Consider the following 27,170-nt stretch of genomic DNA (forward strand, 5'->3'; position numbering starts at 1 on the left):
TGGCTCTGAACGAAAAAGAAGAAAGCGTCTTACCAAGGACGTTGAGAGTGCAAGAAGAGAAGCTCTCTCCAGCATCGTTGAAGGCTTCGCACGTGTATGTGCCGGCGTCCTCGGGGAAGATCTCGGCAATGTTTAGCTTGTAGATGTTGGCCTCGCTTGTGTACTGGAAGTCTTTGCTGGGTTTGATCTCCTTGTTGTTGTGTAGCCATACAACGTCAAACTTCTTGGCGCCGATGATGCGGCAACTTAGCGTCACCGTCTCGCCGTCTTTCACGAACATGCTCGTCAGATGGTCAACGATTTTGGGTGGCTTGTCGTCGCTCTTCTTCTTCTTCTTCCCGGATGCGTGTTCCATTGCTAAAATCGATGGGTATAAATCGGTCATTATATTGTTTCATAACTTTAGATAGCCTAACGTTAATGAAACCCCCGTTGAGGGGTCTCGCAGGGTTGACAGTAGCCAAAATCGATTCCTTTTCCTAATAATCGAAAAGAGCAGTAAATATCCATATGGAAATGTAAGGTTCCTTAGGGTAATAAGACCTACGTGGGTAACAAGACCCACGCTTATTTTTCACTATAGAAAAGTTCTAGTATTGGTTTCTCATCCAAATTTTAAATCAGTACCAATACTATTGTAGTTTACTTACGTTTAACAGTCAATTTGCAGGAAGTGCTTGCAGTGCCGATGCTGTTCGTTGCTTTGCACGTGTACTCGCCCTCGTCCTCAGGGAAAATCTCGTTGATCGTCAGTGTCGCGACGCCGTTCTTGTATTTCAAATCGACCACTTCCGAAGAGCTTAATGCCTAAAAATTCAGAATAAAATTGCCTCACTTCATTCCTTATTTATATTACAATTGACTTAGGTTTGTGAATTGTTTAGAATTTCTTTACCTTGCCGTTCTTTGTCCAGGTAACCTGGGGTTCTGGGTCTCCATCGACTTTCACGCTGAGTTCTAATTGTTCCCCATCATTGATCGTCAGGTCCTTCAGCTTTGTGGCGAATTCTGGAGCTCTCATTAACGAGTCATCGGGAGGAACTGAGGGAGAAATATTAATTATAGACTCCTGCAGTTTCAAATCCTTACTTTCAAACGGTGGATGTTATTAACAATTATTCCTCTGCTGCACTCCACAAATTTGCACCGTTAAAAATGTCTAACGTACAGTGTACACCAGCTTTTCCCCTGGCTTCGCACGATAGCGAAGGAAGCGCTCGTACGGCCGTTTATTTAACTAATCAGCCTTTGAGCTTTAGATCTATCATCGATTGGAATTTCCGAAATCTAACTTTGAATTCCGACTCATTACCTCCAACCACCTCCGAGAACAAAAAATTAGCCCCTAGGTTCATCCGAAATTACACGATTACGTATGCACGCACACATGAAAAGTATACAAGTCCCCAAAAAACATTAACTACATGTATACTATATTTCGAGTAACTACTTTTAACAGCGCGGGTAAGTAAAAAGTATGCAGAACTTTAACGGTGCAGTGCATGGTACGAAATTACTTTTATCTAACAATAAGTTACATACGAATAAGTTCTTTGGTAGCGCTTCTGGATCTGTTCGGACTGCCAGTCGTGTCCAGTTTGGCTCCGTATTTCTTGATACTCCTCTTGTCCGAGGTAGAGGTCTCATTGAGCTTAGAGCTCGTTTCCGTGGAGGCCTAAAAGGACGAAAAGCATATTAATTGCCAATATCTTCCCTTCCTCTCCGTTTGTATATTACTTTTTGCCGCTTGGTAATCACCTTGTACGAGGAAGAGGTGGAGTTGTAATTAGTCGAGGAGGACGATGAAGCGTTATTGTAGCTACGCGTTACGTTGTGACTTGAGCTGCTCGATGACTGATTGACATTGGAACTGTAGCTGCTCTTTATTATGATTGGTGGAGGCGCGGGCTTCAAGGGTTGCTCGATGAACTTTCGATCTGAAATTATAGACGAATCAGTCAGTTTGAAATATTTTTCACCCTTGTCGAGGTACTACCGCGACATGCAGAAAATGCAGTTCTCATCGGATTCGGATTATTTCTGAAATTATCTTAAGAATTTAAATTGGATTTAGGGGAAGATGCTCTTTTGGTCTTGTAAATTGGGTTCCATCCGCTTTGATAGATCATTCTTTTACCCAGGAGGATATCATCGAGAAGAAATAGAAAAAGAATATAGTTGTCACGTGATTTTTGGGAATATTATGTCAACTACGGGGAGCTTTAAATCGTGAGATAATCCTGCAACTAAGAAATGTCAAGCGTGAAATATATAGAGAAAGTTTAATTGTAAGGCAGTTAAAATTACGGGAAAGTTATTGTCTCGGAAGAAGTACCAATTAAACGAAGGGGCGTTACACTATGCATTATATCTCTATATCGCTCCATTACAAAAGCAATAAAAAATAAATAGTAGTAGGAACGATTAGCGCTAACATTCCAACAAAAGTCATTAGATAAATTATAGGTGGGGCACAGCAGGAAATTCGAGCGGAAACGAGCAGAAAGACTCGAAAGTAATTATACCTCCGGAATGTAGGAGGTCATGCGCTAATTTCGCTTGATCCTCGGTCTCTCCAGTTCCTATAAATAAATTTCAGTTATTAATTATTAGATATCGCTCTGGAGGAGTTTAGTCCCTTGTCGGAAGCTGTTTAATCAATATCCCGTTTCGCGCGAGCGAGCCTTTGTCTAGCTGTAAAAAGTGTAATTAAAAAAAATGGAATTAACCCTTGATATTGTTACAAGTACGTGGAGCTCATATTTTTCTTCTTGAAGGCTTATAATCGAAAATGGAGAGTTTCAGGACCTAGATCGAACAATTTAGAATACCGTAGAAATGGAATATTACAAAGTCAGACGGGAAAATGTGGTGAATACTTTCAATCAACGATTGCAAGAGTATGCTGGCTTGCCCTGCGGCTAACACGTGTTTTTTATCGTTTTATATCGTTTTTTATAGTTTTATATCGATCTTGTTATCATTACTTTACCGAAATGACATATGAAACGCTTCAGTTCGCATAATTCTCAACGTAGACTGTAAAAGACCAACATACATATAAATGTCGGTAATGGGACACGCCAGCTTATGTTACCACTTGAGTATTCAAAACGGCATTACCACCAAAAAGGGTATAGATGCATTTTACTTTATCGACGTCGATTAAATTTCTTAGCACCTTTCATATCCTCTTAATTAATGTGTGAAATTAGGCTGGGCTTAACAATATACCCTATCATAGAATAATTATAAATTCTTCGAGATAGTAGAGGTTTATCTCTAAAGTATATTAAATAAATTAGGAAATATGGAGTGCAAGTTGCCTTCAACGATAACCACGCAGCCGGTTTCGTCCGTACCGTGGCAGTTGGTACTCTATCAGAGAATACCCTATCCTACCCTATCCTACCCTTTCATACCCTATCATACCCTATCATAGAATAATTATGAATTCTTTGAGGAGGTACAGGTTTCTCTCAAAAGTATATTAAATAAATTAGGAAATATGGAGTGTAAGTTACCTTCAACGATAACCACGCAGCTGGTTTCGTCCGTGCCGTGGCAGTTGGTAGCGATACATCTGTACTGGCCACTGTCCTCGGGTTTGCAGTCGATGATCTCCATAGTAACCACTCCGTCACTATTGGTCATGGTGTACTCATACTTGGAGAGTTCTTTGCGGTCCTTGTACCATTTGACGGTGGGTTGAGGCTTGCCACTCAGGCAGCAAAGCAGCTTGCACGTCTGCCGAGCTTGCATGACACGAGGTCGAAGTAAGAAGGTAAAGCTGGGAGCAGACTCGCTGATTTCCATCCAGAAGTGGTACGGTAGAGGTTCTCTTCGGCGAAGTGGCTGCACTTCCGGCTTGTATGGAGGAATCTCTTTGGGTATAGCTGAAAGATCGAACGATGAGAGTTAAAAACAAAATCATTAATCTCTCCCCTAGCAGCACAAAATATTTCTCCTATATATTCTATATATTTAACGAATATCGTACATTTTGTAAATATTTAGCGGACATTTCNTATTATATGTTCATACATTTTTAAATATAATTTCTATATATGTTGATAAATTATTGAAACTAAACATGTCATTGAGATTTTCAACAAATATTTCAGATAACTTCGAATGAAATCCACACGAAATCATAAAGAATCTGTCGCTCGAGATATTTAACAAAGATTGCAAACAAATATTTAGAAATTATTCTGTGCTACTAGGGTTCACCCTGTAGCAAAAATGAACTTCCTGTGCCAGAAGTGTGCGAGGAGAAAAAGGTTTTCAAATTGACATGATGAGTTTACTATTCCAGATTCTGAAGTAGCTGATTCTGAATCTGACGTTAAAAATTCAAGATTTAAAATAAGGACCGAAAATGGGGGATTGTGAAAATATGAAAATACTTGGATTTTCATAAAAATGGATATCCTAATGTTTTAGAAATTACTGAATCAATGTTTGAGATTAACGTCTGTATATTAAAATAGGTGAATAAAGTAGCTTCGAAAAGAAATAATAAAAATACAGAATTGAATGAAAAGATATGATATAATTCCCAAAATATGAAATAATCGCCACGTCCTCGTTCGGTGACTCTGGGTTCGGCAGAGCTAGTATATAGATACTTTCCTATATGAATATCTTTAAAATTTTTAATAATTCCATAATCCGTCAATCATATTAAATTTTGAAATTTGTACAACAAATTCGGATTCAGCGACAGCAAAAACCTTGTGATACCCACTGTTATAAACATCTGGATACTGTAACTCATTTTTTTATATGCCCGTAAGCGACTATACGCCTTGGTGACACTTTTTTCTGTCTTCATGCATATCATCCACAATGAAAGGGTAAGAAATTATCGATAGTGACACATAATTCGTCAATGGCAAATAATACGTCAACACAATACAAAATAATAATCTCATTTAAAACATTGTGTTTGATAATAGAAAAAAAGGAAGCGCTAGAGAAATTGGATCTTACGTTGGACGTTCAAGAACACGACCTCTTCTCGGAATCCATAATGATTCTCAGCACGGATTACATATTCTCCCCTGTCCTCCACCCTGACCCTGTTGATGACGAAGGTGTAATCGTCGCCGGCATATCGCTTCATGAACTTCACCGATTGTCTGAGCTCCTGGTTGTTATGGTACCAGGTCAGGGTCGGAGTCGCAATAGCAATGACACGACACGTGAACTTCACGCTCTGCCCTTCATATGCAAATGCACTCTGAGGCTTGATGACGAATCGTGGTGCAGCTTGTCTGCGATCTGCAAGGTAAACGTCAAGACCTTTAAGTAAGTCTCATTGACTTTAGAACAACATACATATCACTAACATGCCTTGTCGCGACTTTGCTCGCGAGATGTGCAAGTAGAAATTTGTAAAACACATTTTACCCCTTTTCACCCCCTGAAGGGTTGGTTAGAGAGAAATCCTGAAATTGGATTTTAGGCATTTGTACGTGTACTTTTTTTTAGGTAAAAATCAAGTGGCTTGAGAGATATTAAGAAATGTGTAAAAACACGTTTTATACGTTTTACACTAAACAGTGCTGGATAACGCATTATTAATTAATACGCGATTCGTTTCGTTGCAACAAAAAACAGATATGGAACTTTGGCTCTATCCGTTAACTTATAGAGCACGTAATACATTTGTGTTCGTAATTTGAGTCTATAGACTATAGAAAGAGAAAGGTTAAAGCAAAATACACTTTTAATGTCAGAAATCGACTTTCGGTAATTACCACGTGTTCAGTAAGCCCCGCTAACAAAAAGTTGGTTGATTACAAAATTAAGAATAAAATGCCGGGTTTCAATGAATACCGCAACTTCGGTAAATCTCGAAGTTTGGCAAATTGGGATATTTAATTTGGGTAATTTGGATGGGTTACCGGTAATTATCGGTATACCGGTACTTAAGTCGGTACTTAAAACAATTTTATTTAGAGCGAACGGAAATAGAATTTTCGACCTACCGAAGGAAGTGTCTTGTATCCTATACTTCTCGACAAGGAGTTTTCTGAGGGCAGAGTATTCGGCAAGTCGACCAATTGGAAGTACGTATTTCTCCCAATCGTCGTACTTGGCTCGGAGTCTGTCCCTGAAGCTGAGATAGCGACTGCTAGAGATGGGATTGGTACGATTGCTGTGGTCACCTGTCAACCACGCGTGCAGGAGGCACTCGTGAGCTGTCATACGCTTTCTGCAAAAAATAAGATGACTTTTTTATGAATTTCTGATTTGTCCAGATCCCGCAAACTTCGTAATCCATGTGCTCCCAATAAACACAAAATAGTAAGATACACGTTTAGAAGCAATGTAACGTGTTTGGCACGCACTAATGTCCGTAAATTCAACATTGACATTACGTCTATTATACGTGTGCAGGAGGCACTCGTGAGCTGTCATACGCTTTCTGCAAAAAATAAGATGACTTTTTTATGAATTTCTGACTTTGTCAAGACCCCACAAACTTCGTAATCCATGTGCTCCTAATAAACATAAAATAGTAAGATACACATTTAGAAGCAATGTAACGTGTTTGACACGCACTAATGTCTGTAAATTCAACGTTGACATTACGTCTATTATACACGTGTAGGATGCACTCGTGAGCTGTTATATACTTTCTGCAAAAAATAAGATGACTTTTTTATGAATTTCTGATTTGTCCGGACTCCGCAAACTTCGTAATCCATGTGCTCCCAATAAACATAAAATAGTAAAACACACGTTTAGAAGCAATGTAACGTGTTTGACACGCACTAATGTCCGTAAATTCAACGTTGACATTACGTCTATTATACGATTATTAGATTACCATTACGATTCTGTAACATGGACGTCGTTTAAACGTTTACAAATACGTAAACGAATATAACATATAAAAATATAAAAAACATATTAAAAATAGGCGGATTAGACTCAACTCGCAAATGTCTTACAAATGTTACAGTCTCAACGTGAAAAGACCGTTCATTATAATCGGTTATACTTTCAAGTAAACCAAAAAAAAAACCATTACAACACAGGTTTTTTTCTAGACTAGAAACAAACGCAATTATTATAATCTAAGAACTCGTATAAAACGTGCAGTTCATTATTCTATATTTATTAGGCGGTGCGATAGATCGGTAATTGAGAATTTAATTCTCGGGGATAATATAAAGTATTGTTTGCCTATAACAAATAATTCGGAAACAGAGGGTCAGGTGAAAATTATATCTTACTCTTTGTTCTTAACGAGTAGCCTCCTGATGAAGTCCTTGCCCTCCTCGGAGACGTCGCGGAATGCCTCCTCGTCGAAGTCCCAGTCACAGGCCTTTACGTTCTTCAGGGTCTCGATGTCGTTGTCGCCCGCAAACGGAGACAGCCCGCTCAACCTACATCGTTAGGTCCAAATGACGATAAGCCAAGTGCATATCTTCTCCCGGGTGTCAAGGGAATCAGACCCTGATGACTCCGAGGGGTTTGTTACATTTCCGAAGATACTTACAGTACGTAGGCCAACACACCGCAGGCCCACATGTCGGTGTAGAAGCCAACTGGTTCCCTCTCGACGATTTCTGGAGCTGCGAATTCTGCTGTACCCGTGCTGATCTTCACAACCTCGTTGGGGTCTAATTTGGTAGCCAGCCCAAAGTCGATCAGCTTAACGTTCGTGCTGTTGCGCGTCTGGCACATGATGTTCTCCGGTTTGATGTCTGAAATGAATATCAATTAGTAAACGCGTATCGTTCGGAGTTAAGGTGAAGTGAAACACGTCGAGGAACTTGATCGACGTCGATAAAGAATATTTTTCTAAATACCTACGTTCCCGACGTTCGTTTTTATATCGACAGCTGGGTCGAATTATATTGGGTATTGTATCAAATGGCATATTCCACCTGTCGTTTTCGTACAATCATTATAAAGAAATCGAAGTAAAACTCCAGAAATCCTCTGGATTTATGCTTTCTGGGGCCCTAATTGACTGCGGAAGGACCCCCTGCGCCATCTGTGATTTCCAGGTCAATTAAATTTTCTCTCCGAGTCCTCGTATTCCCATCGTTTTAGCATAGAAGCGCATAAGACACTATTTTTGCCTTTATCCCGTTAAAATGCGAGTTTATCGATTACCAGAGTGTTCTAAATTGTCGTAAAATTATCCCGGCCCTTTCGTTTCTCATATCAGAGTCTTTAATAATTGTATATTGATCGAAATATGAGAGCTCGACGCCATTTTGGTTCTGGTCTGGGCTAAGTTAAAAGGTTTCATTTAGAAAAAATCAAATGTTGAATGTGTCAGGACAATTATTAGAGGATCACGAGTCAAAGTTTCGGATAGTTTGGTACAATACCCTTAAAAAAATGTGTTGTCTTCGAATTGACTGATTTGAGGGGGGTTTCACTTCACCTTAAAACCTGTAATTTATAATCAAGTTTCTCAGGTATCGATCTCACCAAGGTGGATGATGTTCTTCTCGTGCATGTGCTTGACAGCCTCACAGATCTGTCTCATGTAGTTGATCACTTCGGCTTCGGACATGGTGTAACCCTCGGCGGTGATTCTCTCGAAGAGCTCGCCTCCGGAGAGGCTGGAAAGTTAAAGTTAAAAATTAGACCCGCGTTCTGAGACGTTCCTTCTGTACCATCGACAAAAAATGTACTTTCTCGATGAAACTAAGTACTTCGAGAATTTAAACCTTTCATGCTAAAAAAAATATCTTGGCTCGGGAGAAATTGACTTTGCAGGAATTATGTGTATCTCAAGTCAAATAATGACAATTTTCTGTCAAGTAGAAATAATTTTTCGAAAAATCATCATGTACAAAGTTGGCTTCAAGTATTGAAAATATGAACGGAAGTCGTATCATTTCTTGTATAAAATGTAACATTTAACTTAAAAAATCTAATATTTGATATAAAAAATTATTATTGGTGAATAAATGTTGATCCAAGTTGATGTAAGAATTAATCCATCGGTAGATGGCAGAGAATTAAGAGAACACGTCGGATTTCCTGCAAATCTATCGAATTCTACCGTGGTACATAAATATGATTAATTCCTCTAAAGTCTTTCACTCTTTCAAGTGAGTCAACTTTTCATTCAAAATCGTTTGTACACAGAAAATCTAATGATAATTAATAACCAAAGCCTGCTGGATCTACGATCAAGAAAATTAAATGTCGTTTGAAATACACAGGAACTCGATCCGATCGACCCTACAACTTCTTTTGTTGGTAGTAAGGAAAAATCTTTTGTCAGAAGAATTTCCTCTTCTTACAGGAGGGGATTTTCTGTCCAGTACAAGATTCAAACTAATTCGAATTGTCTGAAGATCTTAAACAGATGAAGAATTCTACATACAATTCGAATATCAGAACCATCTCGTCATCGTCCTCAAAGGCGTCGTGGAGATTGATGAGCTTAGGATGGTGAAGCTGATTCATGATGTCGATCTCTTTCCTGATGAGCTCCTTCTCCATCACGTGGCTAACCGGGATAAACTTGGCGGCGAAGATGTTGCCCGTGGACCTCTCTCTGCAGCGATGGACTACGCCGAAGGCGCCGGTGCCGATTTCTTCAAGGATGTCGTATTTATCGTACACCGAGGAGGTCTTGATCTCGACAGGCTGAGGTACGTATTTGCTGTAGACGTCGAAGACGAATTGGTCGTAATCGCGGACCTTCTCGTCGCTGCGACCTCGGATCTTCTTTCCGGTCTCGTCGTACTCGAACTCCTTCTTCTTGACCTCTCGTTTGCCTTTGACCCCTTTGGTGGCGATCAGACCGGTGACCTCGCTAGGATCTGACCTACCGTAGACGTTCTCCGCGAAGACGCGGAATTCGTACTCGTGACCTGGACTAAGCCCTGTTATGGCCATGGTGGTGAACCTGGTGCTGCCCACTCGGATCCAGGAAGACATTGGGTGTTCCCTCCTCTCGACGAGGTAGTTCGTTATGTTGCTACCTCCGTCCCAGACCGGTGGCTTCCAGGTGAGGGCCAAGGAATCGTGTCCGACATTGTCCACCTGGTGTAGAAGAAGCAGTAAATCAAAATATCGGGGTAAGGTTGCTACATTAGAAGTGCAGCTTTTAAGAGGATATGAAAGAGTGAGCCTATATATCTGAGAAGTCAAATCATTTGTGAAGGTATTTTCCTCACAACCTAATGCATTAGCCTAATATATTGAAATGAAGCGGAGTATTGTAGTCTGGAATGAAATCCTTACCAGTGGGAATCTGGGAGGATCGGGTCTGTCGCTGATTTGAATCTTGATGATCGCAGAATCCTGACCAAGTTCATTCTCGGCAGTGATACGATAAGGCCCTGAGTCTATCTTGCTGCCATCCCTGATGGTAAGTACGGCGTGTCTCTCTTTGACTTCAACGGCATAGTGTCCCCCGGATTCGATGACCTCGCCCTCCCTCATCCAGGTGATCTTCGGCTTGGGGAATCCGGTAAACGGAATCTTGATGACGACGTTCTCGCCCTTGTCGAAGAACGCGGTGTCGCGGAATCGAGGCGGTACGTTGAGTTTGGGTGGAGTCATGATGAAGAGCTCGGCCTTGGTGGACTTGATGCCGCCCTTGTTAGCCGCCCTGCAGACGTATTCATCGGCGTCTTCGCCAAAGACGTCATGGATCACGAGATTGTGAACCTCTCCTTCGGAGTAAATGTGGTATCTCGAGCCATTAACGATTTCCCTGGCACCCTTGAACCAGGTGATATGAGGCGCGGGACTTCCAGTGATGGTGCACGTGAATTGGGCATTGTGGTTCTGCACGCAGTTGACGTTCCTCAGCGGCTTCAGGATCTCCGGCGGCTTCGACGCCTGAGGATCCTTGATCTTGACGGAAGTCGAGGCCGTGGATTCCGGTCCAACGCCGGCCTCGTTTTGGGCAAAGACCCGGAACTCGTATTGGCGACCCTCGATGAGGTTGCTGATGTTGATCTGGTTGGGTAGGCAAAGAACGACGTTTACCCTCTGCCAGGCGATGCCTCCGACTTCTCTCTTGTCCACCCAGTAGCCCTGGATACGAGCGCCTCCATCGCTTTCCGGTTTGTCCCAGGAGAGATTGACGAAGTCGCCTCCCACCTCGATGACTTTCGGCTTTCCGGGGGGTCCAGGTGGATCGAACGGAGCCTTGGCCTTGATGGGGTTGGTTCCCTCCAGGGGCGGTCCCATGCCGTTTTCGTTGGTGGCCATAACCCTGAACAGGTACTCCTGGCCCTCCGTCAGACCCTGCACCACGAAGGTGGTCTCTCTGCAGAAGGAGGACACCGTTATCCAGTGAGTGTGGCTGATGTCGCGCCTCTCTACTACGTAGTGGGTGACGCGCAGACCACCGTCGTATTTTGGTGGATGCCAGTGCAGAGTGCACGTGTGTCTGTCTATGTCCGACACTTCCAACGGTCCCGTGGGTGGTCCCGGAAGTCCGGTGATGTAGACGTTGAACGATGCACTGACACTACCGCTGTCGTTCTTGATCGACAAGGAGTAGACCCCTCCGTCGTCTTTGACAACGTCCTTGATAAAGATAATCAAATACTCGTCGAAGACGGTGTACTTGATATGGGTGGACTCCACGATCTGGCGGCCATCTTTGCTCAAAGTCACATCCATGGGTTGGTCTCCACTGTAGTAGATCTTGATCTTGGTGTTGTCGCCTTCTGGGAGGTACAGGTCATCAGGGATACGTTCTATGCGTGGTGGTGCTCCGATCTTCAGCCTGGCCGTGGTAGTGGCCGTGCCCAGGGGATTGGAGGCTTGGCAGCTGTAATCCCCGTCATCGGCTTCCCAGACCTCGGTGATGACGAGCCTGAAGATGCCGTCCATTTGTTCCGTCCTGAATCGACCGCCGATGTTGATCTCGCGCCCGTTCTTTAACCACCTCGGGGTCGGAATGGGTTTACCGATAGCTTCGCACTCGAAGACGTGAATCTTGCCGAGAGGAACTCCTTGTGTCAGAGCCAGTGGCCTTACGAATTCTGGCTGTACCCCGCCTTCCACCTCGCAGATCTTGACTGGCATCGTGCAGGAGCTTGGGTCGGAACGTCCAGCGGCGTTCACGGCAAATATCCTGAACTCATAGTCCCCACGTTCGACAAGGTACAGAACGGTGTACTCGCAGTCCATGACGTTATAGTCGTTGCATTTCACCCAGAGAGCTCCTCCCAGCTCCCTCTTTTCTATAATGTATCCTGTAATGCGGCTTCCACCGTCCGAAACCGGAGGCTCCCACTTCAGGTCCACGTAGTTCTTGCCCACCTTGACCACTTGCGGTGTTCCAGGTGGAGACGGAACGTTGAACTTGCTCTTTAGCTTGAACGGTGAGGACGGCGGGCTCGGTTTGCTGAATCCAGCTGCGTTCTTGGCGCGTATCCTGAACTCATACTCGCTGCCACTTAGAAGATTGTAACAGTTGAACGTCGTATCTTTGACCAGATAATCATTGGCAACTCGCCACTGTCCATCAGCGACGTCGCGGAATTCGATCTGGTAGCCTTGTATTCGGGAACCACCGTCCGATCTTGGTCGAGCCCAAATCATGGTGATGCTGGTCATGTCCCAGTCCGTCACTCGAGGCTGACCCGGTGCATCCGGGACCGTGAATGGGAACTTAGCCATTATTGGTTCGTCCGCTTCCAGGGCATCCGAAATGCCATACTGATTCTCCGCTCGGACTCGGAAGTTGTACTTGCGGTTCGGTTCCAGACCTATCACGTCATAGTGCGTGTTCCTAGCGAAACTGCTCAACTTCACCCAGATCTGAAAGTGATTTGATTTTTTATCCATTTGTTACTTTGAGTACATAGGAATGAGGGGCGCCTATAGTGGCCCTTCGTAAGTAAAGGATTAAAAGGAAATGAATTGTAGATTTTGTACTTACACCAGCAGGGTCCAACTTCTCCACGATGTAGTTCGTGATCGGCGAACCACCATCATCGAATGGTGGTCTCCAGGAAAGAGTGCAGGTCTCCGGGGTGATGTCCGAAATGTCCAGGGGACCAAGAGGAGGCGATGGTTTATCTATTCAACATGAAACGTATTGTTACCAGATATAGACACGACGGGAAAGTATTACTACATCTCCCTTTGTAATCTTCCTCTTTTGTATTTAGGGACATGAGGCTCACCGACAACCAGGACCTTGCAGGAGGCAGAGTCTGTGCCAACATTGTTGGACAGATAAATCGTATAATTTCCTGTGTCGCTTCTCTTTGCCTTCTTGTTGATGAACTGGGAAGCAACATCAGTGGTGTCGAACTTGATTCTGTCATCAGTGATGACCTCTTCCCCGTTGATGGACCAGCTCGGTTTCGGTTTCGGATTAGCCGTGTACGGCACAGTGATGGTAAATGGCTCTCCAGCGATGACAGTCATGTCTCGGATGCTAAGGTCGCTGGTAATCTTTGGAGCAGCTGCGAGACCAAGATCAATTAGCCAACTATCGATGAAACGTACTTAGATATAGATGAAATTAACTTAAAAGTAATCTTACAAGTAGGTGCAGAAGCTCGAATGGCGTCGGAGCTGGCACTCCAGGGTCCTTGGCCAGCTGCATTAACAGCTGCCACTCGGAATTCGTAATCATGGTTTTCAATGAGACCAGTGACCCTGAGAAGACAACAAACGTACATGAAACTTTTTTGTTCCTTTTTGGTTCTCTGAGGTACTTTGAAAGGGTAAGTTATTTTTAAAGATGTATGTAATACCTGTAGGTAGTGTCCAGCACATGAGCAGGGGTGGCTTTCACCCACTTGTCTTCACTGATAAGACGTTTCTCGATTACGTATCCCGTGATAGGTGAACCTCCGTCATGGCGAGGCTTGGTCCACGTGATGGTGATGCTGTCCTCGGAGGTTTCAACTCCGCGAGGTACTCCAGGAGCTCCTGGAGGATCGAATGGATGTCTCGCCTTGATCGGATCAATTGTGATAGCTGGATCGGAGGTTCCGTATTGATTTTCCGCCATGACGCGGAATTCGTACAGGCTGCCGATGGTTAAGTTTCGGACACGTACGAAGGGAGTCGTCACATATCCGCTGACCTGGAAAGGCATTAATCAGAAAATTGCTTTCATAGGAGTTCTTCGATCATCGAGGGCGAAATAGAGATCGAGGACGATGTGGTCAATTGCTCTGGCAGAGAGGATACGAACCTTTGACCAAGTTGGTTGCCTTGGTTCGCGTTTTTCAACGACATAGTTGGTGATCTCTGCGCCTCCGTTGTCTTTGGGCGGGCTCCAGTACAAGGTCAGGGCGTCGCCTGCAAACTCATCAGCACGAAGATTTTCTGGTGGCCTAGGACGGTCCAGAACACGGACATTGATGGTAGCCGTATCGAACCCGGAAGGATTACGCAGTTGTAATCTGTACTGGCCTCCATCCGAGCGCCTTGAGTTCTTTACCACTAGACTGTAATAACAGATCTAATTAGTAACTGGAAATTAAATATTATACTGTTACTACACCGTTAAAAATATCTATTCGAAATGCAGTATACATATAATCGAAATTTCTTCAAGACACAATATTTAAAAATGTTGTACACAGTTGTGTTCGGGATATATACGCACAGGCATTTCGGAGGGAATGCAACGCACACTAAATTTCGAAATCTTTTATATATTAATTTTCGATCGTATCTATGAAAATTGTTAAGCAATTGTGCACGAAGGTACATATACGAGTATATGACTTTCCCAAGCATGTACACAAAAATCCGGATACCTTTGTATGCAGACTTCACGTACACAAATACACAATGGTATATATTTTAAGAACAGCGCGTTGCGGTGGTGTTTATTAACATTTGTACCGATTGCTTTTCTCATCTTACCGTTTTCTTCAAAATTTTCAATTATACCTACTCGTACTGAGATACCAATTGCGCGTTACCATTTACTCTGGTCGTTATTATTCGAGTTGTTTTGGCTCATATACTTGACACGCCGCACTGCAAGTATGCAGACGCGTGCCATATTCCGTCGAGTAGAAATTCCAGTTGGCAATATTTTTCAATTTGAGTTACTTAAATTGATAATATATTCAACTCGTCATATCACTGCACCTGAAGATGAGAGTTAAAAACGTATACAAAGTGCGTACCTAGCGTAATCATCAGCCAGCTGTTGGTGCACACGAGGGTCCGTTTCGTCCTTGATGACGTCATTGGCGAACCACGTTGCTGTAGGTTTGGGGAATCCAATGTATGGCACGTGGATGCTGAAGTCTTCTCCGGCTCTGACAGTAATGTCGCGTACACCTCCCAAGTCCATAACAGGCTTGTTGGGCTGTTCCTCGATGACGATGGGGTTGCTTGGTCGACTGGGGTTGCTATTGCCGACATCGTTGACGGCTATTACCCGGAATTGGTACTCTTCGCCTTCCGTTAGTCTTGGAACGGTGTAGACGTTTGCGGGAACGGGTGTTATGGTGACATCGGACCAATCGGAGTCGCCCTTGGCCTTCTTCTGGATGTGGTATCCCCTGATCTTGGCTCCACCGTCGTTTCTTGGTGGCCTCCAGGACAGGGTCACCGAGTCCTTGGTAATGCGGTCCGGTTTCGGTGGTTCCGGAGCATCGGGTGGTACTAGAATCGCGAACAAGCGATTAGGACAAACCATGGAGATGTTCGTGACTGGAAAACCTGACTCCTGCACGGAAACGTTCTACTTTGTATTCATTTCATGATGTCTATGTAAACTTACGTCGCTGGTGCCCAGCAGTGATGGGTTCGGTGGGTTTGCTGGGTTTTCCAGGTCCAGCTTCGTTCACGGCGATGACTCTAAATTCGTAGCGAGATCCCTCGTGTAGATCTTGGACGGTGAAGGATGTGTTGGGTGTTGGATAGTTGTTCACCTTCAGCCACTCGCCACCACGCTCACGCCGTTCCACATAGTAGCCTAAAGAGCAGGAAATACATTTTTTACTTCACGACTATTATCGGAGACTTCATTTGGTATCAAGGAGCACGAGAAATATTTCTAATATTTTCGTTCCGCTATTTCATTATGGGAGCAAAATGTGTGATTTTGATTTTACATATTTTTAAAACGTATACAATGTATTCGGCAGATAATATTTAAAAAATACTTGTATTAAAATGAAGCGAAATGTTTTGTATATCTGGTAGAAAAATGTTATGAAAACACATGGAGCTAATATTATATAAATATTACAGAGATAATATTCTAAAGTAAACGCTTTGCAAATATTTCAAATGTCTGGTAAATATTAACAAAACGTACGATATTCGTTAAATATATATTAAATATAAGAGAAATATTTTGTGCTACTGTATGCCTTGTTTGGTACTTGCAAATATGTAAAATAGATACTGACCAGTGACCGGTCTTCCTCCGGAGTTGATGGGAGGATTCCAGGCAAGGCTGCAGCTGTTGGGGGTGTATCCAAGGATCTCCGGTTGGCTCGGAGCATCCGGAGGATCGAAAGGACTCTTCGCCACGACGGGTTTGCCGTCCAGGGGCTCGGAAACTCCGTACATGTTCTCCGCCCGTACTCGGAAGATGTACCTCCTGCCCTCGATGAGGCCTTTGGCCGTAAAGTTGGTAGTTGGACAATATCCAGGTACCTGTCGCCAATTGTCGCTGCCGGCATCGCAGACCTCGACGATGTAGTTGGTGATGTCGGATCCGCCATCGTCGGATGGTGGGTTCCACATAAGGGAAACCGTTTCCTGAGTGGTACCGGAATAATGAAGGGGTCCCACGGGTGGTTCAGGCTTGTCCACGACGGAAACCTCGATGTCTGCCGAGTCTTTGCCGTAGTCATTAGTTGCTGTAATCGTGTATTTCCCACCGTCCTCCCGGACGGACTTCTCGATCAGCAGCAACGTGTGATCGCTCTTGGTCTCGGTCTAGAAATTATGACAATCCATTTATCATTTCATCCGGGACACTGTTTTCTAAAGTTAATATTTATAAATTCCTGTATTAACGCGTTCGCTGCAGGTAAAATTTCAATAATTCCGGTCATGCCACGTGGGTCGTACGTACTCTACGTTGTGGTACGTGTACTGGTAAAACTGGTAAAATTGTGGGTAATACAAAACTCTGATAAATACGTGGTACAATTTGAAATGAATCAGTACACCCAATTTGGAGAATACTTTCGCCAACGATTTCATTTCTCAGATATACATAGGCTGACTCTTTCATATCCTCTTAAAAAGGCAAATTTGTCAAAAATTGGGGCGCTGAGAGAGTATTTTGCAACCTTTGCACGAGCGCTTCTCAGGCGGGATAGAGTACCGGTTAATCCAACATTTTGTAAAACATTTTATAAAAATGTTTTACTTAGCAACAAAAATATAAAACGGTCTAAACGGATAGTTCGCCATAGAACGTGTTAAATAATTTCTGATGCACCCTACTCAAAGAGTAACAAATGAGCCGATCATTGCTCAAATCGATTAATTCCGTAATACAGAGTAAAAAAAATTGATAAATATAACAAGTTAAGCATTAAGCAATTTCTTTGGTACTGAAATAAAAAAAAAAGGAAATTCTAAAAGTAGAATTGATCACATTGACCTGTGAATGGCTCACGTAAGAATGATATAACCAGTACTAACGGATAGACGATGGGACTCCGACAAGGGAACGTTGTTCCTGGCCCATACAACGGTCGGCGTGGGTGCTCCAGAAAGAGGGATGTTGATCTTGATCGGTTCTCCAGCTCTGACTTTCAGTTTGCGCCCGATGAGAGCATCCAAGTAGAGCTTGGGCTTCTCCTTCATCGGCTTAGCCGTGAAGACGGCCGAGGTCTCGCTAGGCTTGCCAGCTCCGGCAGCGTTTACAGCGGACACTCGGTACTCGTACTGGTGACCCTCGGTTACGTGGTCGTCGTAATACTCCGTACCTCTAACAGGCTCTTTGGAAACCTTTATCCAGCGACCGGTTGCTCTGTCGCGTCGTTCCACCTCGTAGCCGATGATTGGAGACCCTCCGTTGCTGATGGGTGGCGTCCACTTGATCTTGATGTGATCCTTCGCAGCATCGACGCATTCGGGCTTGCCAGGCTGGCCAGGAACCACTAAACGTATACGATCGATTAGTCGCAATTTATTTAAATCTTAGGCTTCTTTGCGGTAGATCATATTAGACAAAAATTGGATAATAGGAAGAATACATGATTTTAAGATTTTGCCCTTACCAAACTGGTTCTTGGCGACGACAGCCCGATCCGTGTTGAGCGGATCGGATCTACCCTGAAGATTTTCAGCGCAAACGCGGAATTCGTACTTGGTGCCCTCCAACAAGCGTGGGACCGTGGCATGGTTGTATTTGGGGTTGATATAGGTCACTGCTGGTACCCAACCACCGCCGTGGGTCAGATCGCGTTTCTCGATAACGTACCCACTGTAAGTATCCAAAGACAAATTTAAATGAAGCCGAAGTCGTTTTATAATAAACGATGTGGTACTTTTCATGTTAATGTAAATTGAAAATGTACTAGCTGTTACATACGTGATCTCGCTACCACCGTTGTCCTTTGGTGGTTTCCAGGACAAGGTGACGGACTGGCTCGTGATCTCTTCGTACTCCAGAGGTCCTTCGGGAGGCCCTGGCCTGTCCAGGACGATCAGCTGGAAGCTTCCCTCGTCTATGCCACTGCTGTTCTTCAGCAACAAGTGGTATAGTCCAGAGTCGGACCTCTTCGCATTGACTTTGTGGACAATTGTGTGGTAGCCTATGGAGGTTATCGTGGTCCTCGCGTCTGTGACCAATTCTTTGCTTCCTAACGTCCAAGTGACTTCCGGCGTGGGTTCTCCAACGAAGTCTATGTCCACGTGGAAGATCAGACCTGCCTTGATGCGGATGTCTTGCAGAGGAGTCTTGATCTTCGGGGCCACTGGGGTGATAGAGGTGTCGTTAATTTTAGGTAACTCGTTATGCAAATGTATGTTAACCCTTTTAGTGCCGGCCGAAGTCGTTGGCACTTGTGAACGACGATATATCGTTGTTCGGCACTAAAAGGGTTAAGGGTTAGGGTATATTTCAAGAACTTACGATAGCGAGCCTTGGCCGTGACCAAGTCACTGGGCTCGGAGGGCTCAGATTGTCCCGCGGCGTTGACGGCGATCACTCGGAATTCGTATTCCTGGCCTTCTGTCAAATCTGGGACTGTAGCACTGGTCTGGTTTGGTGGAACGTGGACGGCGTTGATCCAGTAAGGACTGCCCTTCTCCTTCTTTTGGATGATGTATCCTGTGAGTGGCGACCCGCCATCGCTCTTTGGTGCTGGCCATTGCAGGTCCACGTGGTCCCTGTCCCAGTCCATAATATGTGGCTTTCCAGGTGCATCTGGCTCATCTGGGAATAGAGTAATAATAGTACGTGAATTTACTATTAACATTTTAAATGCTGTTAATAAACTCTGAAGTTAATACATCAAGTTGTACTGTGCGAAAAATGTATTCTCTTGACGAGATTAATTGTGCCCATAATTATGAAAGTGGTCTAGTCATATATTTTTTGATTCGAAATTACATTGAATTAATTTCGTTTGAAATAATATGGCGTGAAATAACTGATAAACTCATATTTTTTTTTTTAATTTTGACTTAGACCACTTTCATAATTATGGGCACAATTAGACTACGATCTAAGCAGACTACGATCTAAAAAGCGAGCACCAACCATATTCATTCTTGGCGATGATGCTTTTGGCGGTCTCCAGAGGTTCCGACTCCCCGACGTTGTTCACCGCCTTAACCCTGAAGAGGTACTCCTTTCGATGAGTAAGACGTGTGACTTCGTGACTTAATATTATGCTCATCCCAGCATCTGTCCAAGTGCCACGAGAGACGTCCATCTTCTCGATGATGTAATGAAGAATCGGACTTCCGCCGTCGTCGAGAGGAGGTCGCCAGGTCAAGTGACAACTGTCTTTCGTGATACCGGTGACATCCAAAGGTTTCTCCGGAGGAGCAGGCTTATCCAGAACCGTCACAATGGCGCTGGCACTGAAATTCGATATTACACATTTAAGGTCTTGCTTGATGCCATACGGACGAAATAGGAGAAAAATTCGCTTCTGCATTTACCTGCAGCTTCCGAGTTCATTTTCCAACGTAAGCGTGTATCGCCCCGAATCCGATCGAACGGAGAAGGGAATTTCGAAAACGGTTTCCAGTTTGGTTGTATAAATCTCATGACGCGTGTCTGCTTCGACAGGCACACCGTCGATGGTCCATTTAGCCACCGGCTTCGGGGAAGCCTCTATGGGGATATTATAGTTGATCTTCTGTCCAGCGCGCACCACCAGATCCCGTAACAAGGTCTTGTCGAACTTGGGAGCACCTAGAAAATTTCAAACGTAAGTATACATCATTCCAAGTTGAAAATGAAATTTAACCCTTTCATTACGGCAGTCCGCTCCGCCAGACAACCGCGCCGAAAGGGTGCACATTGCGCTTTGGCAGTCTTCGGTGTTCGAGCTTACGTCTTCCACCTGAACAACGCCTCCTTGACTGCTCGATGCCTTTCGCATCACCTTAAATATGACGTAGAGATAATTCTAACTTACAGAATCTAGCTTTGGCGACGACTGGTGCAGACGCGTCAGAGGGTTCCCCTGGCCCGCCCTTGTTCACGGCGATGACCCTGAATTCGTACTCCTGGCCTTCCACGAGGTCCGGTACCGTGCCCTGGGTCTTGTTCCCCGGGATCTCGACCGCTTTCTCCCACTGTCCGAATCGTGGTCTCTTTTCAATAATATAGCTGGTGATCGGCGACCCTCCGTCCCTCTTTGGTGGTGCCCATTCCAGGTCGACGTGGTCCTTATCCCAGTCGGTGGCAACAGGCGTGCCAGGTTTCTCAGGTTTGGCATATGGGTCCTTAGCAGTGATGGTCTCCAGACCAGTCAAAGGTGCAGACTCGCCCTGCTTATTGACCGCTCGGACCCTGAAGTTGTAGTCGTGACCTTCGATCAGGTGATCCACTCGAGCGTTGGTGGTCGTTGCTTCGGCAACTGGTACCCAGCGCATACTCTCGTTGTCCATCTTCTCCACGATGTAATATTGGATCTCCGAACCGCCGTCGTCCTTTGGTGGCCTCCAGGCCAGGTTGCATCCACTCTTGGTGACGTTGTCGATCTTGAGAGGTCCTTCTGGCGGAGATGGTACGTCCAGGACCGTCACCGTCAGAGTGGCCGAGTCCTTGCCGTTGGCGTTCTTGGCCGTCAAGGTGTAAACTCCGGAATCGGAACGCTTGGCCTCTATTATACGGACTTTGGTGTTGTAATCCTCGTTAGTGATCTTGATGCGGTCACTTGAGCTGACCGTTTCACCCTTCAGAGACCATTCCTTCTTTGGAGGAGGTTCACCGATAACCGGTACGTCGAAGTCGAAGAAGCCTCCAGCGCGGACTTTGACGTCCAGCATGTATTTGCGGTCAATTTTCGGAGCCACTGAATGAAAATTGAGAGTTAATAGACATAAAGAATTACCTGAACGAGAGAAGTGCTTTTCTTTTAGTGTCCTTTATATTCAAGATTATCACATGTTATATGTGTGGAGTTATTGCGTGAATATACTTACGGTTCTTCGGTCGAGCAACGTGGGGCTTGGTGGCATCGGATGGTTCACCAGGTCCAGCCTTGTTAACGGCCCTCACCCGGAACTCGTACTGCGTTCCTTCAACGAGATCGTTTACCCTGCCGCGATTGACATCGCCTTCGACTTCGGCACATTTTTCCCACGTAGGGCTATATTTGTCACGCTTCTCGATAATGTATCCCGTGACCGGTGACCCTCCATCTTCCATCGGTCTGTCCCACTGCAGCTCGACAAAGTCCGAATCGTAGTCCTTGATCTCGGGAGTTCCAGGCTTTCCCGGCTCGTCTGCAATGTGGCAAGTAGTAAATAATTATCGCTGCATGATTTTACGTATTCAAAGTCAAATTGACTACTGAATATCCGTTGTAGACAAAAATACCCACCGAAAGGATTCTTGGCTTCGATGCTCTGAGCAGCAGTGAGGGGTTCGGATTTGCCCTGTTTATTGACGGCACGCACTCTGAATTTGTACTTGTGGCCAGGAACGAGTCCCTCGACTTTCAAGGAAGTCTCGGGTCCATCGGTTTCGCCAGCTGGTACCCATCTTCCCGTGGCTTCGTCAAGCTTTTCCACGACGTACTTTTCGATGGGTTGGCCTCCATCGTCCTCGGGAGCCTTCCAGGCCAGTTTGCAGCCCTCGGCGTGGACGTCGGATACTTTCAGAGGACCCTGAGGAGGACTTGGCTTGTCCAAGACTATCACGTTCACGTAAGCGACGTCCTTTCCATTGGCATTCTCAGCTGTGACGGTGTATTTCCCAGACTCCGCTCTGGTAGCCATGCGAACGTGGAGGCTCGTGTTGTACTCCACGTGCTTGATCTTGATCCTGTCGGTTGGCCAGAGTTCTCGGCTGCCAAGGATCCACTTCGTCGTTGGAGGTGGTTCTCCAATAACCTTGACGTCGAAACCGAAGTTCTGACCTGCCTTGACCCTGACTTCCACCAAATTCGTGCGGTCGATCTTCGGCGCGAGGTTGCGTGGTTTCGCGATGATCGTCGGTGTCGGGTCGGACGGTTCTCCAGGACCAGCTTTGTTCACGGCTCGTACCCGGAACTCGTAAGGTTGGCCTTCGATCAAATCCGGGACCGTCGCGAAGGTCAGGTCTGCCGGGACCTCCAAAGCCTTCTCCCATTCGCCGTATTTGTCCTTCTTTTCGATGATGTAGCCCACGATTGGAGAACCTCCATCGCTCGCGGGTGGAGTCCATTTCAGGTCTACGTGGTCCTTGTCCCAGTCGGTAGCCCTCAGGTCTCCTGGCTTTCCAGGCTCGTCTGAAAAGATCCTCAAGTCAGAAGAGACACAGAAATATACCGATGCGATTACTGCACATGAAGGATGACTTTTGTGTAGCGTTACAATCAGAATTGATGATTTACCGAATGGATTCTTAGCGAGGATCGCGTAATCGGTGGCCAGTGGCTCCGACTCGCCTTCGGCATTGACAGCAGCCACGCGGAACATGTATTCCTTGCCAGGTGTCAAACCAGTCACCTCGATATCTAGGGATGGCAATATGATTAATATTCCAGGAAATCACAGAAGAGAAGGGGATCAGGACATAATTTTGAAGACAACGTACTCGGCTCGGTGGATCGCCCACAGGGAACCCAGCATCCGGTTTCTGGGTCCATTTTGTCCACCTGGTAGTACTCGACGGGAGTGCCACCGTCGTCGAGAGGTCGTTTCCACTTCAGTTTGCATCCTTCCTTGTGGACGTCGGACACCTGGAGAGGTCCTTCCGGTGGCGTGGGCTTGTCGGTAACCGTGACTTGTATGTTGACTTGGTCCTTGCCGGAACTATTGCTGGCGGTGACGGTGTATTCTCCACTGTCTCCTCGTGCCACGGGACGGATGCTAAGCTTGGTGTTGTAATCCGAGTTGTCAATTTGTACGGTCCTACTAGGATGCAGGGGTATGGCACCGCAACGCCATTCGATGTGTGGAGGAGGTTCTCCAATGACGTTGGCATCGAATTTCAGGGTCGAGCCGGCAGATAACGTGATGTCTCGTAGATTTCTTCTGTCGATCTTTGGAGCCACTGTGGGAAAGCGAAGCGGTAAGCTTGGACATTCCTGTATTTTATCACTTCTATTGAGAATTATTTTCTTTTACCGTTGTCAGATCTGTCGTTAGAGGTTTTTCTGGAGAATAGTTACTTACGGAATCGTGGCTTCGCCGTGAACGTTTTGCTGACCTCGCCAGGTTCCGATTGGCCGGCCTTGTTGATGGCGATCACCCTGAATTGGTACTCGTTACCTTCCACGAGACCTTGAACCAGAGCTTTGGGAATCGGTGTGTTGGTCTCCAGAGCCTTTTCCCACATGGTACTGTATTTGTCCTTTTTCTCGATAATGTATCCAGTGATTGGTGCACCACCATCGCTAACAGGCTCCTTCCAAACGAGGTCGACCTGGTTTGCGGTCCAGTCGACGGGTTCTGGTGCACCAGGAGGTGAAGGAACGGCTGCAAGCAGATAATAATTAGTAAAGCTTCGGTTTAATGAGATTTCGTTTTAGGGTCAAATGATGAAATTCGTGATAAAAGGGCTGACGTAAGAAAATGACTTACTGAAGGGGTCTTTGGCAATGATGGAACCAAATGTTTCCAATGGTTCGGATTCCCCTTCTTTGTTGAGGGCTTTCACGCGGAATTTGTACTCGTGTCCAGGCGTCAGTCCATCGACCTTCATTTCTGGACCAGTGGTTTTACCAACTGGGATCCAGACTCCGGTCTCAGGGTCAAACTTCTCCACGAGGTACCCTTCAATTGGTTCGCCACCGTCGTCTTTCGGTTTCTTCCATTTCAGAGTGCAGCCTTCTTTGTGTACGTCGGATACCTCAAGCGGGCCTTCCGGTTTGCCAGGCTTTGCTGAGGAATTGAGAATCTCACGTAAATATATTCGGGGATTTATTAGATTCATCATATTTTATTAAATACGTTTTTCTGTTACTTACAGACAACGGTGATCTCCACCTCAGCGGTGTCGGATCCGTACTGGTTCACGGCCGTAATTTTGTACATTCCGGAATCTTTGCGTTCCGGCTTTTCATTGTAGAATTTGGTGTTGTAGGGGACGTTCTCCACTCTGCGGTACGTGGTCTGGCTGATGCTCTTGTTGTTCAGCGTCCATGTTACGTCTGGTGGCGGTTCTCCTGCCACTTTCACATCAAAGTGGATCAGTTCACCTTCCTTTACCGTCAGATCCCACAGGTTTCTTCTGTCGATTTTCGGCGCCACTGTGATAGGAACGTGGATTAGTTTCACAGAGGTCCAGAGCTGAATATACAGATACTAGGTAATAAGATAAAATAAGAGCGATATTTACATCTTCGGCATTTAGCAACGATGGGCTTGCTAACTTCTGAAGGTTCACCAGGCCCAGCAGCGTTTATAGCCTTGACTCGGAATTCGTATTCGACTCCTTCGTCCAGATTATCGGCACGACCTTTGCACTCCGGACCGCTGGTCTCCGCAGCTTTGATCCATTTTGGAGAGCCTTTTTCACGTTTTTCAATGATGTACCCAGTGATTGGAGATCCACCATCCTTCTGGGGTGCGGACCATCTAAGGTCCACATGGTCCTTGTCCCAATCCGTGGCTTCTGGACGACCAGGAGGACCGGGTTCATCTGCACAGCAAAACAATTTATTAATGTTCATGTATTATTAACATGATGTACATTCAATTTAATTTAGTATTTTTATATTGGTTGTCATTGGTACATCTTATTGGTCATTGTGAAAAAAAATTGTTGGACCTTAGGGAACTTCCGATGGTTAAGAGCCTTCTAGTCTTTCTACTCTAATTAGACTGTTCATCATAACATTTTCCTTAGAAAAAAAAATGGTGGAGTTCAAATGGCATTAATGGCAAGTATTCACCATAGGTGATTACTGTAATCAGAAATCAGATAATGATTCGCGATGACGTTAATGAATTTAGATTAGGGTTTGGGGAAAGAAAACGTTCCGATGGCTCGTACGAGAGGTTTGCAGATGGTGGAAGGCTTTTCCGGAGAAGGATCTCAAAGACAATAATTCATATCGAACACGTGGCTTCAACGAATATTTTTCGCAAAACAACATCTTGTGCCCAAGACTTTAGGAGTAATAACCTACCAAATGGATTCTTTGCAATAATTCCGTGGTCAGTCTCCAGAGGTTCGGACTCTCCTTCGGCATTGACAGCGGAGACCCTGAACATGTACTCCTGCCCTGGTACCAAGTTTTCTATCTCCATGTTGGGTTCCTTCGTTCGCCCCACTGGGATCCATCGACCAGACTCCGTGTCCATTTTCTCGACCATGTAATGTTCAATGGGAACACCACCATCGTCTAGTGGAGGGTTCCATTTCAAGGTGCACCCTTCCTTGTGCACGTCGGACACTTTCAGCGGGCCCTCCGGTTTGCCCGGTTTGTCTAAGACCAGAATCTCGATGGAGGCCTCGTCCCTGCCGGAGTCGTTCTCGGCTTTCAGAGTCAAGGTACCACAGTGGGCCCTGGTAGCAGATGCCACGACGAATTTCGTCTTGTAATCTTCCAGCTCGATGGTCAGACCATTTTGTGATTCCAGCTTGGCTTTGTTTAAGAACCAAGTCTTCGTTGGAGGCGGCTCGCCGGTGACTTTGACATCGAGGCGAATGTGGTTCCCTGCTTTGATCGTTAAGTCCTTCAGAGAACTACGGTCAATCTTTGGCGGAGCGTGTCTATCTTTGGCTATCAAGGTGTCACTAGGCTCGCTAGGCTTGCTCTGGCCTCCCTTGTTGACTGCTTTCACTCTGAATTGGTACTTCTGGCCTTCGACCAGGTCTCCGACTTTGCCTTCGGTCTTGTTCCCTGGCACTTCTGCAGCCTTCTGCCATTTTCCGTACTGATCTTTCTTCTCGATTATGTACTTTTCTATCGGTGCTCCACCGTCGTTCCTTGGAGGAGTCCATTTCAGGTCGACGTGACTCTTGTCCCAGTCCTTAAATTGCGGCTTGCCAGGTGCATCCGGCTCACCTGCGCAACAATTTTATTTAGAAACTGCCACTACAGGGTACTTTTGAAAGTAGGATCGTAACGTTATGATTCTAATGTTCATGTAAATTACTATTATATATGATTTGGAAATCTTACTGTATGGGTTCTTGGCAGTTATCGGTATGGTTGTCTCCAATGGCTCTGACTCTCCTTCAGGATTGACAGCCTTTACGCGGAATAGGTAATCTTTTCCTTCGTTCAATCCGGTCACATCGGCTTCAGGAGTTTTGCTCGTTCCACAAGGTACCCATCTTCCTGTGTCCGTGTCCATCCGCTCGATCACGTAATGATCAACAGGTTCACCACCGTCGTCATCGGGTTTGTCCCATTTCAGTTTGCATCCTTCAGCTGTCACGTCGGATACGTCCAAAGGTCCTTTCGGTTTGCTCGGTTTACTGACAACCTGTTAAACCAAAACGGTTACTTCAACATTCGTTCATGACATTCAATATTAATAAAACTCTTAGATGACTACATCCTTTCTTCGTGGAAGCGTATAGTTCTCTGAAGTTTTGTGAACTGTAAAGACAACTATAATGGTGCTACAGAATTAAT

General features: G+C 45.2%; 1 protein-coding gene across 4 annotated transcripts in view; it reads right to left on the bottom strand.

Annotated features, from left to right (window-relative positions):
• Nucleotides 1–27,170, bottom strand: part of LOC105704472 (twitchin) — a 106,869-nt gene that overhangs the window by 3,089 nt on the left and 76,610 nt on the right. For all 4 annotated transcript variants that reach the window (XM_012433699.1, XM_012433698.1, XM_012433697.1 and 1 more), the window contains 39 exons: nucleotides 26,712–27,018; nucleotides 25,713–26,594; nucleotides 24,920–25,222; nucleotides 24,549–24,830; nucleotides 24,163–24,462; nucleotides 23,755–24,057; nucleotides 23,174–23,632; nucleotides 22,971–23,093; nucleotides 21,978–22,865; nucleotides 21,577–21,879; nucleotides 20,565–21,446; nucleotides 20,083–20,338; nucleotides 19,676–20,001; nucleotides 19,046–19,348; nucleotides 18,503–18,887; nucleotides 18,189–18,394; nucleotides 17,608–18,068; nucleotides 16,356–16,890; nucleotides 15,722–15,916; nucleotides 15,120–15,603; nucleotides 14,171–14,426; nucleotides 13,725–14,059; nucleotides 13,511–13,626; nucleotides 13,146–13,430; nucleotides 12,899–13,038; nucleotides 10,237–12,777; nucleotides 9,371–10,035; nucleotides 8,464–8,597; nucleotides 7,517–7,724; nucleotides 7,251–7,403; nucleotides 5,997–6,223; nucleotides 4,996–5,286; nucleotides 3,525–3,896; nucleotides 2,526–2,582; nucleotides 1,759–1,937; nucleotides 1,543–1,675; nucleotides 896–1,041; nucleotides 651–807; nucleotides 34–357 (listed from right to left, as the gene is read on the bottom strand). In XM_012433699.1, coding sequence (XP_012289122.1) covers nucleotides 34–357; nucleotides 651–807; nucleotides 896–1,041; nucleotides 1,543–1,675; nucleotides 1,759–1,937; nucleotides 2,526–2,582; nucleotides 3,525–3,896; nucleotides 4,996–5,286; nucleotides 5,997–6,223; nucleotides 7,251–7,403; nucleotides 7,517–7,724; nucleotides 8,464–8,597; nucleotides 9,371–10,035; nucleotides 10,237–12,777; nucleotides 12,899–13,038; nucleotides 13,146–13,430; nucleotides 13,511–13,626; nucleotides 13,725–14,059; nucleotides 14,171–14,426; nucleotides 15,120–15,603; nucleotides 15,722–15,916; nucleotides 16,356–16,890; nucleotides 17,608–18,068; nucleotides 18,189–18,394; nucleotides 18,503–18,887; nucleotides 19,046–19,348; nucleotides 19,676–20,001; nucleotides 20,083–20,338; nucleotides 20,565–21,446; nucleotides 21,577–21,879; nucleotides 21,978–22,865; nucleotides 22,971–23,093; nucleotides 23,174–23,632; nucleotides 23,755–24,057; nucleotides 24,163–24,462; nucleotides 24,549–24,830; nucleotides 24,920–25,222; nucleotides 25,713–26,594; nucleotides 26,712–27,018 — 14,902 coding nt within the window. The remainder of the gene's footprint in view (nucleotides 1–33; nucleotides 358–650; nucleotides 808–895; nucleotides 1,042–1,542; nucleotides 1,676–1,758; nucleotides 1,938–2,525; nucleotides 2,583–3,524; nucleotides 3,897–4,995; nucleotides 5,287–5,996; nucleotides 6,224–7,250; nucleotides 7,404–7,516; nucleotides 7,725–8,463; nucleotides 8,598–9,370; nucleotides 10,036–10,236; nucleotides 12,778–12,898; nucleotides 13,039–13,145; nucleotides 13,431–13,510; nucleotides 13,627–13,724; nucleotides 14,060–14,170; nucleotides 14,427–15,119; nucleotides 15,604–15,721; nucleotides 15,917–16,355; nucleotides 16,891–17,607; nucleotides 18,069–18,188; nucleotides 18,395–18,502; nucleotides 18,888–19,045; nucleotides 19,349–19,675; nucleotides 20,002–20,082; nucleotides 20,339–20,564; nucleotides 21,447–21,576; nucleotides 21,880–21,977; nucleotides 22,866–22,970; nucleotides 23,094–23,173; nucleotides 23,633–23,754; nucleotides 24,058–24,162; nucleotides 24,463–24,548; nucleotides 24,831–24,919; nucleotides 25,223–25,712; nucleotides 26,595–26,711; nucleotides 27,019–27,170) is intronic.

The sequence above is a fragment of the Orussus abietinus genome, unplaced genomic scaffold (genome assembly GCF_000612105.2).
Source record: "Orussus abietinus isolate OABI.00-Male unplaced genomic scaffold, Oabi_2.0 scaffold91, whole genome shotgun sequence".
In the NCBI taxonomy this organism is placed as follows: domain Eukaryota; kingdom Metazoa; phylum Arthropoda; class Insecta; order Hymenoptera; family Orussidae; genus Orussus; species Orussus abietinus.